Source organism: Scophthalmus maximus, chromosome 13 (assembly GCF_022379125.1).
Source record: "Scophthalmus maximus strain ysfricsl-2021 chromosome 13, ASM2237912v1, whole genome shotgun sequence".
Classification (NCBI taxonomy): Eukaryota; Metazoa; Chordata; class Actinopteri; order Pleuronectiformes; family Scophthalmidae; genus Scophthalmus; species Scophthalmus maximus.
In genome coordinates, this window is record NC_061527.1 from 17,018,231 (window position 1) to 17,027,500 (window position 9,270).

At 45.7% G+C, this 9,270-nt stretch overlaps 3 protein-coding genes across 6 annotated transcripts in view; 2 read left to right on the forward strand and 1 right to left on the reverse strand.

Annotated features, from left to right (window-relative positions):
• Positions 1 to 1,303: 1,303 nt before the first annotated feature.
• Positions 1,304 to 5,731, forward strand: tmem221 (transmembrane protein 221). The gene is made up of 3 exons (XM_035646783.2): positions 1,304 to 2,257; positions 3,633 to 3,718; positions 4,661 to 5,731. The coding sequence occupies exons 1-3, from the start codon at positions 1,956 to 1,958 to the stop codon at positions 5,191 to 5,193; spliced, it is 921 nt and encodes a 306-aa protein (XP_035502676.1). The 5' UTR covers positions 1,304 to 1,955; the 3' UTR covers positions 5,194 to 5,731.
• Positions 2,873 to 7,858, reverse strand: borcs8 (BLOC-1 related complex subunit 8). Of its 3 annotated transcripts, XM_035646787.2 has the most exons (6): positions 7,684 to 7,858; positions 7,354 to 7,466; positions 6,598 to 6,662; positions 6,399 to 6,506; positions 5,838 to 5,925; positions 2,873 to 4,372 (listed from the first exon to the last, which is right to left on the reverse strand). In XM_035646787.2, exons 1-5 carry the CDS (start codon positions 7,718 to 7,720, stop codon positions 5,859 to 5,861), a joined length of 390 nt encoding a protein of 129 aa, XP_035502680.1. In that variant the 5' UTR covers positions 7,721 to 7,858; the 3' UTR covers positions 2,873 to 4,372; positions 5,838 to 5,858. The 3 variants fall into 3 exon arrangements, with proteins under 3 accessions (XP_035502680.1, XP_035502682.1, XP_035502681.1); XM_035646789.2 differs by lacking the exon at positions 5,838 to 5,925; XM_035646788.2 differs by lacking the exon at positions 2,873 to 4,372 and having other exon boundaries at positions 5,837 to 5,925.
• Positions 7,859 to 7,963: 105 nt separating this feature from the next.
• The window catches only part of rfxank (regulatory factor X-associated ankyrin-containing protein), a 1,927-nt gene continuing 620 nt past the window's right edge, over positions 7,964 to 9,270 (forward strand). Inside the window, exons 1-7 of one of the 2 annotated variants that reach the window (XM_035646785.2) lie at positions 7,964 to 8,105; positions 8,210 to 8,314; positions 8,455 to 8,556; positions 8,672 to 8,737; positions 8,844 to 8,944; positions 9,046 to 9,171; positions 9,259 to 9,270. The exon at positions 9,259 to 9,270 is cut by the window's right edge and continues 55 nt beyond it. In XM_035646785.2, the coding sequence (XP_035502678.2) occupies positions 8,215 to 8,314; positions 8,455 to 8,556; positions 8,672 to 8,737; positions 8,844 to 8,944; positions 9,046 to 9,171; positions 9,259 to 9,270 (507 nt within the window). In that variant the 5' untranslated portion in view covers positions 7,964 to 8,105; positions 8,210 to 8,214. Of the gene's footprint in view, positions 8,106 to 8,209; positions 8,315 to 8,454; positions 8,557 to 8,671; positions 8,738 to 8,843; positions 8,952 to 9,045; positions 9,172 to 9,258 lie in introns of both variants that reach the window. The other variant, XM_035646784.2, reaches the window with a different exon arrangement.

Here is a 9,270-nt window from a genome sequence, read left to right on the forward strand (position 1 = left end):
ACTCACACACACACACACACACACACACACACACACACACACACACACACACACACACACACACACACACACACACACACACACACACACACACACACACACACACACACACACACACACACACACACACACACACACACACACACACACACACACACTCCCCAGTGTCATCCCCAGAGGTATCTCAAACTGTGGATCTGATGCAATAGTTAGTAACATCCCTGCAGACCGCCACGATCTTTTCCTCCAGGATTCATCTGCATGGGCCACATCAAGCCGACAGAGGATAGTGCAAACAGCTAATCACCTGTAGCCAAGGGGACGTTATAGTTTCCCCAGGGTGGTGTTTATGCACATGTATTCTAAGAAATGTATTCTAAACACTGGGAGAGTTCCAGAGACCGAAGGCTGCGTCGCAACCACGGTTATTAAAATATCATGAATAAGGCAAGAGCCGTGTAGTAGAAAACTACCGAGAGATAAAGGTGTCTTTGAGAACTCTCCGAATCAAGTCCTTTTTTTTTAAATTTTCCTGAAACTTCTCACTTCTGCTTTCGACAAGATCAGCCATGGCCCTTTTAGAGCATGTGGTGAGGCTGTCGAATTCAGAAATAGCCTCCCTGGTCAGTGTACATGTGTGAGAGCAATTGTTCACATTGTGTACTTTAATAGCCCATTCTTATCTACGCCTCAACAGAACGAGGGCTACACCTTCATCCCCCCGCCAGCCCCCAACCTCCAACAGAACAATAAGGCTTCTGTAGCACAGAGCCACAGACCTTAAGTACGTCGAGGTGTTTTTGCGGTCCAAACACTGGGAGCCTATGCATGAACTAGAACTATGAAAACAACAGTATAGTGAATGTTAAATATGAATTCTATTAAATCAAGCACATAGCATACTGGGCAAGTAGTTTATGCTTGCGAACATAAAAGAATAGCTGTAGGATTTGGTGATTGTGAAATAAGTGGATGCAACGGTTAAAAATTGCATCCCTGGTATGAGATAACATTCAGACAGTCTGAGGAGGTGCACGAACAAAAGGGCCTTTTTCTACTATGAACAGGGGTTAACTGAGGTGCTGCTGCTGCGAATTCCTCAAACGCTCTCATTCTGCACATTCAAACCTCTCTGGACAAGGGGTCGGACGCTGGGCTTTTGCGTCTATACATTTAAAAAAAAAACCTGTATAGAAACCTTTTATTTCATTTAGTGCTTCTCGGGTTAACTGCTCTAACTTGGTGTGGGTGAGCGGGACGATCCCACTGCCTGGTTAAATGGGCTGTGGTAAACCCTTTAATCACTCGAGGGGGAGGGCAGCCTACATCACAGTAATCAGGCTACGATAAAATGAATACTGCAGGCCTTATTGTCATCAGACCGAGAGTATGTATGTATGTTTAAATCCTGAGAATACACTTTGGATCATTCAGATTTTACTCTTTAGAGTATAGCTTGTGTTATTTGATTTTTGCTTTATCTTAAATCACTTTAATATTTCTGTGTAACTTCTATTTTTACTAAAACAAATGCAAATGCAAATGCACGTCGTGCCAGTGAATGATGGGAGGACGGGGAGCAGCGGTGTGCAGAGTTCAGTCCGCGGGCTCGGCCTCTGGCACGTCTGCGCATTGTTCCCCACGATGCCGGAGGGAGAAAAAAAAAAAAGGGTCCATTGTTGTTGTGAACTTTTTAATCTGGGGACTTAGAGCACATCACATGCTCGCACCGGGCTCGACCGCTGCGACCAGTCGCCGATGTTCGGGGAGGAAGCGGGTCATCCTCTGAGGACCGACGGCCACTCTCCATACGCGCCGCGACGCCTGCGCACTGTCGGGCAGTTCGGGATCGGCGGGGACCAGCAGAGGGGAAGTTTTACTCTTTGGATTAAAAAAAGAAAAGAGGAGAGAAGAGAAGGAAAGAAGCTGGCCGCTGGACGGTTTTGTGGACAACGATGACGCACGAGTACAGCCAGCGGTCTCTCGTCGTGCTGTCCTTACTGGGGATTCTATCGGCCATCATGTCCGCCCTGTCGGCCACTCTGATTTTCCAGCTCCAGTCGCGGCAGGCGTCGGTGAAGGAGCCCCCCGCCTCCACCGCGGCGGTGGTGCCGCCTCGTGTGTGGGCCGTGCTGCTGCCGGTGTCCACGGTGCTCTCCGCGCTGTCCCTCACTCTGAACCTGGGCTCCGTGGTGCTGTGCCTCCTCCACGGCTACTTGTCCACAGAGGTGTGCCGCGCAGGGCAGGACGCCGACAGGTATCGCCCCCTCCTCCGCCGCACCTGTCGCCCGTGTGCGGTTCAATCCGCACTGAACGGAACCAGAGAGTTCCGGTCAGTGCTGATGGGCTGGGTCACGCACCTGTGACCGCACCACTGTCAATCACAAATATGAATACGCACAGAGGAGAGGCGCCGCTCGCCTGTTCAGGCGACCTAGAATGCAAGACTGTGCGTTTTAAAAGATATAAACTCATTCCCAAAGCAAACTAAACGCTTACTAATAATAATTCTAACATATGTATTTATCTTAGACCCAACCCATGCCCAATTCATATCACTCTGGAGATTTGCTCTACCGTCTTATTGGGTTTATGTATGCAAACTTTGAATATTGATTGTTGTATGATGGACATTCCTCTGTCATTCTGCTGGTCCTTTGACTCTTTGTCACAGATGCTACTGTAACATTATACATTGTAGCATTTGGCATTATTCTGTAACTGTTGCTTGCGGCCACTTTACCTACAAGTTACATCATTCTACTACCAACATTTACCGGCATAATATTATTATTATAATATAGAAACCCAGATAATAATACGATGAAATCCAATATGACAACTCTGTAATAAATAATAACACGGTGTAGCCTTTTGAAACTGTATAGAGACATTTATTCAAATTTATCTGATTGTTAATTAATGATTGATAGTTGAAAGGATTTGCTAGAAAGGATATCTTTCAATATAGAGATGAGCAAAAAAATCCTTTATGAGGTTTGTATTTACTGGTCAAATAGTCAGTGTATTCCGTTTAGTATGCGTTTCTCCTCCTCCTTTCATTGTTTTCTGTAAACTACAGACTTATCCTGGGTGATAAAAATCAACTGTATTAAGTTTCATTAAGAGAAAACATGGTTTTAGAACCATAAAAGACTTGATGTGTCAGAGTGCAGAGGCCCACCCTGCAATGTTGTTGGTCGCCCCCCACCTCACAACCCCAATGAATCCCATCCAAACAATGGCCTTCCTCTCATTATGCACCCAGAGCACGGCCTCTCGCCGGTCCTTTCCCACGTCCGTATACAAATCCGACAGCATGCCCAGCGACCTCCCCACTGACGGAGGGAACATTCCAAGAAAATGTGCATAACAATGAGCTTCACAGAACATCTAGCCTTTAAACACAAGCAAAATAATCAATAGGACCCACGGGTCTGATATAACAACTTATCAGTGGAGAAATAAAGGGATCAAGAGAAGTTTGATAATATGGCAAAGAAGGGGCAAAAGAAAATGCTGCATAAAATTGTCTTCATGCATTAATTAATAAAACTAAAGTAGCAAAGTTTAAATGTAAAACATACTGTATCTGAACCATGACACTGAACATATAACATTTCTTTCAACAGAACTGACTGGTTTCTTTTGGATAGCAGAGCTGTACGACATGTGGCAATTGGACTGTTCTGCCTGGGGGTCTCTGTCTACCTAGCAGGTAAGAACAAATTCTTCTTTTCATAAAAGTCTCATTTCTCACTTGACGAACGTTTTGCCCAATCTGACATGAAGGTATTCTTAGATATACTGAAACACAACTTAGATCTGGAACCTGTTGTTGCAGTCTAGCACACTTCTGTGTTTTTCAATCTGTACGAGTATCAAGCTTTTATAATTTGTATGCAGGGTGCATTCAGTCTTTAGCCTTCAACAACAAACAACAAACACCCCCCCCCCCCCCCCCCCCCCCGCCTTGAAAACTAAAGTCCAAAACATTGGCATCGCAGTGGATTTTCTACAGCAGAGGCAAAAACAGCACTGCTGCTTTCTCTCTGGTCCGTCCAGCGAGTCCAAGAGAACAATGCATTCTTTGAGCAGCGTCCATGACTTAAGTGTTTTTAATGCTGAACCTGGCAGCGCTGTGGTGGTGCTCTGTTCCACTGAGCGGCTTGTACTGTGGGGTCAGCGGAGGCAGTCACTCCATTGTGGTGAGGAGGTGTTGCCCTTATGACCCTACTTCAGCCACAATCATTAGGTAGCAGAGCAAGGGACCGTAGAAAGCAACACCACCAGCCCGGGGAAGTCACGTCACATACCGGAGCTGTGCTTTTCTCCCCCTTCCTTTGGCACGCCACAGTCGACCGTCCTTTTCCTGCCGAAAAACATGGGACAGCTTGGATGAGAACAACAGGCCTTTACATGCGATTCTGCAAAATTAAACACATTTGTCATTCCAAAACTCAAAAAAGAAAAAAAAGCTGCCTAGTAAGACTTGAGCAGGAAGCTGGGATTTATGTAGAAAACAAATTCAAAATTGGCTTGGAGTTATTCGGCAGATTACAGATTAACATGGTTTTATTATAATAGAGGGAAGTGTTTAGTATTTCTGTGTTTGTTAATACTCTGATTTCCTTCCTCCCCTTTTTCGATTTCTTGGCAGCAATGTCCATCTTCATGCTCCTGATATTTGAGGTGGAGACGGGCATTGCCAGTGCTTGTGTCCTCTCTTCAGGGATCCTGATCCTGCTGGTCATTGTAATTCACTCTCTGGTCAAAGCTTCCCGCAGTGCTAAGCACTATCACAGCAACCACCTTGACACCCTCTACCAGAACGACCATGGGAGCAGCAACGCGCCTGCATCTAGGTCCTGCGAGCTCAAAATTGGCGTGGACAAGCCGCGCATGCACCGCAGCCAGTCTCACCTGCAACATCAGTTCTCCTACTCTCCGAGACAGCAAGAACAATACCAGCAGCAGCAGTTCTCCCCTGCTGGAGGTTCACAAGGCCACGCCAGTGACAGAGATGGCTACAGCAGCAGCGGGGGAAGCTGTCCCAGAATGCACAGGACCCTGTCTACCGAATCTGGTTTGTTGCAGGCCCAGACTAAACCCTGGAATGGGGTCAACAACGAGATGAGGAGTGTCCTTGCACGAAAGTCTGGGATTTCTGCAAAAGACTCTACTCTTGTGTGACATGAAGGAAGCTCAACTTCTGGCTAAAACCCCACGGACACTGATGATTTTCATATACAGTATGTCAACAGAGGAGTGCTAACACAAGAGTCCTCTCAAACAGACGTAGAACCATCCATCTGTATTATCTCACACTTATCATGTTTATCCTGACATTTTTATACAGACAACACTAGACTCAGATTGAAAAACATATCCAAGATTTCAGATTTATCTATTGATTTCTCCTGTTGGGATTATAAAGCATTTTTAATTTGTTAAAAACATTGAAATATTGAGCATATTTTGTATAATTTGTGGTGTTTTGTATCACTGAACTTGATTTGAATTCATTGAAATAGTGTAAATACTTCATTTCACTGTATATAGTAGCTTTTTGCCAAATATTTGTGCACAATGTGCAGATGTGTTTTGTTTTCGTGTTGTTCAAAATTATATCAACCTTAAATTCAATCTGTAAAATATGATTCAATTTTAAAAGTAGATTGATTTTGGACACTTAAATGAGACATTAAAACAATTTCACAAAATCTGAAAAGGTCGTTTTACTGCACATTTCACTCATTTCTAACTGGCTGACAAAGGAGCTCTCGTCTAAATATAGACCCATGTGTAAGTCGGTCATGTCTGAAGGAACTACTAACCTTGGAAACCTCTGTCAGCGGTCAAGAGGAAGTGGGTGGGGCATGTGGAGCAGAGACAAGGGGACTGGGAGCGGTCACATCATGTAAGCTGCATGCAAGTGTCAAGTGGAAAAGAAAAAGAAAAGAAAAAAACAGACATAACGGAAAAAATGAAGCTCACGTTAACTACAGAGAGTTCAGAACAGGCCTGATAAATATTTTTGCAGTTATCGGGGGGAATAAATTGGCAAAAAATATGACATATTAGCCGATGTGCCAAAATATAAACAAACTAAAAGGATCATAAAAGATGGATTAAATAAAACAGAAATGTTAAACATAGACAAAAAAAAGATGTGGAGCGAATAATGAATACTAACAGAATAAAAGTCCAGACATTGAGCAACTGAAAAGCAGTAGAAGTATTTGGCCAAATGTAGAAATGGGTGTTTTGTAGAGACATGTTTTATTACTGCTGTCATAAACAGTATAATCAAGCTTTCAAACATACACCTATTGACACCCCGACACTTTGGACACCAGCGTGTCTGAGTGCTCTCGGAGTTCACTGCTGCCTCCTACCTGCGTCCTTGAGAGCTGCTAATCTGTTCCTTCATGCTGATGGCTTGACGGAGGAGGCCGTCGATGTTTTTGAAATACATGCTGCTGTTCGTCATGCTCTTCACGGCACTGCGAAGACCAGCAGAATCAAAGTAAAGTGTTAACAGTCATCGGAGCGGGCCACTGGCATTCTGGGAAAGTGTAGTTCTGTGCTTCTCACCTGCATGCGTACTCTACACTGTAGATGGCTCCTTGACTCTGCTCCTCCCAGCTCTGCATATCTGTCTGTGTGGAAAGTAAAGCTGTGAAAAATCCCACCAGGATAAGAAGCACAACTCCATTACACCTTAAGTAGTAGCCTTCGTGTGGATTGATTCACGAGTATCAATACTTCCGATTCCCAAATGTGTCTGTTATAGGAACGATCAGTATTGAAACTCTACACTAATTTGAGGTTAACGTGTCTTTTTTTCACCACAGTAGAAAGTCACAATGCTATGAAGAGGATCCGTTTCCTGCTGGTTGGTCGGAACTACTTCTACTTCCACCTGTCATAGTAATGCAAACTAGGGCTCTGTAAATGAGTCACACGCACTTGCGCTGACAGACGGACGGTGACGGCTGAGCAACAAAGGGCAGTCATGTGTGGAGCTTCTCCAAGTCAGAAAAGGGTGATCGTCACATTAAGAAAGGTTGAAGCAAGAGTTCAAGGGAGCGTGCTTCAGACGCTGACGACTTATTGAACACGTCACTTGGTCTGGAGGACATCTTCTTGTTTTTGTCTTTTTTGAAGAACTGTACTTATTCTGAAGGTGCAAGACTGTTTATTGATATTCATTTTTCTATATGGTTTTTTTGTTTGAATGTCCTACTTTGTATTCCCCTCTTCTAAACAAATGAGGCCTTTGTACAAATCGCTATCGTAACGGAACCCGAGGAAAGTGTCTCTCCACGAGCAGCGGGGGGCTGTTGGTACCTTGTGCTGCACCAGTTCGGGCAGCGACCTCCGGACGTGCTCCTGCAGCCTGTACAGAGCCACCGACGGCTCGTTGGCCAGGACGTACATGCTCTCCGTGAACTTGTCAGTCACTGTGGAGTCGAAGACACGGACACAGAAGACACGACCCGCATTAGAAGCCCCGAAGGGACACGAGCAACTGACGGTGGGACACGAGCAACTGACGGTGGGACACTCAACTCGGTGTTAGCTCCGCGGCTAATGTTAGCCAACGGCTACTAGCGTAGCACCGAGGTGACCACGGGGGTAAGTTAAATGCTAATGCTAGTTTAGTTAGCTCGTAATTACCTCGCCTGACTTTCAGCTGCATCTCCTGGTCATCCATGGTGCACGCTGGGTGTCACGGCGAGGAGACCGACGGCAGAACTGTTGGATCCGTGAGCGAGCGGTGTCAGCTGATCACTGCCTCTTCCGTGTTTCTGTTGCCATGTGTCACACTTGAAGATTTCCGGACAGAACATATCGATCAGGGAACAAACCGCCCCTCCTCCACAGAGTGGCGAGCACGGCGGCACAGGGGGTGGTTCACGCGTGTTTTCATCAGTTTTGTTTGAAGAAAAAAACAAAATCGATTCCATTGGTAGAAAACCACCTGAGCGACAAGTGACACACTTCGATGGTCAACAGGAGGCACCGTGCGATCTGAGAGTGTTCACTTTCAGTTTCCCCCAGGGGAAGTTAGCGCGAATTGGATCGCGATGCTGGACGTGGTGAGTGGACAATGCACTTTGCTTTGCAAACGTTCTCGGGCCACTTTCATTTCACAGCAGTACAACAGCATTTAATCAATCCTGTCTTGTGTTTATTATTGCAGTGAACATGGAGGCCAGAGGCGATGGTGAGGTTGCAGATGGCCCAAACATTCAGACGAGTGACGCTGACGAGAGTGCCTGCGAGTCCAGAGATGAGAGGTCACATGGTATCAGTGCACTTTGCCTTTCAATATATGTTTCCTTCTCTGTGATGACTTTCACGACCTACAGTGTCTTTGCCTGTGTAACACGCGGTCACCTCACATTGAAAATAATCCATTAAACGGTGCATACCTGGTGTCTCCAGAGAACATGGATGTGGATGAAGAGGGTTCGTTCGCACACTCCACCACTTTGACCAACAAGCAGCGTGGGAACGAGGTCACAGTCCGCCCGGCAACGTTGGACTGTAAGTAGATGCTTCGAATGCAAAGGGCCGAGACAACTGTGCGTCACACTAGAGCAGCCAAGGCATTTTCACTGTCCTTGACCACACGGTGTTATTATGATTTTATTTCCGTCAGCTCTGTCCATACACCAGCTGGCTGCTCAAGGCGAGGTTTCCCAGGTGGCCGCACACCTGAGTAAAGGTCAGGAGTCTGGAAATCACCAACACCAACCAAGCATAATTTCTTTTTACCCAAATAAAAATTTGTAAACTCGCCTCTGTCGGTCTGTGACCATTTCATTTCGCAGACAGTTCTCTGCTCTGCAAGCAGGACGAACGGGGCTTCACGCCTCTCATGTGGGCAGCAGCGTTCGGAGAGAAAGCAGTGGTGGATTTTCTCTTGGAAAAGGTCAGAAGTAAGCAACTGACAGTTGAGCAGAAAGAGATGAAACGTCGGTCGGACTGAACGCATCATCTCACTGATGTTGTGGGATTTTTGTTTATTTTCAGGGCGCAGACCCCAAGACAATTGCGAGGGAGCGAGAGAGTGCCCTGACACTGGCCAGCTCAGGAGGCTACGTGGACATTGTTGAGTCTCTTCTCAGACACGGAGTCGACATTAACACTTATGACTGGGTAAAGTTATGACTCGCACAAGTCATCACTAATGCGTATGATTAATTTGTAAACACTAAAATGAACACTTGTGTATATTAATCTCAGAACGGGGGAACT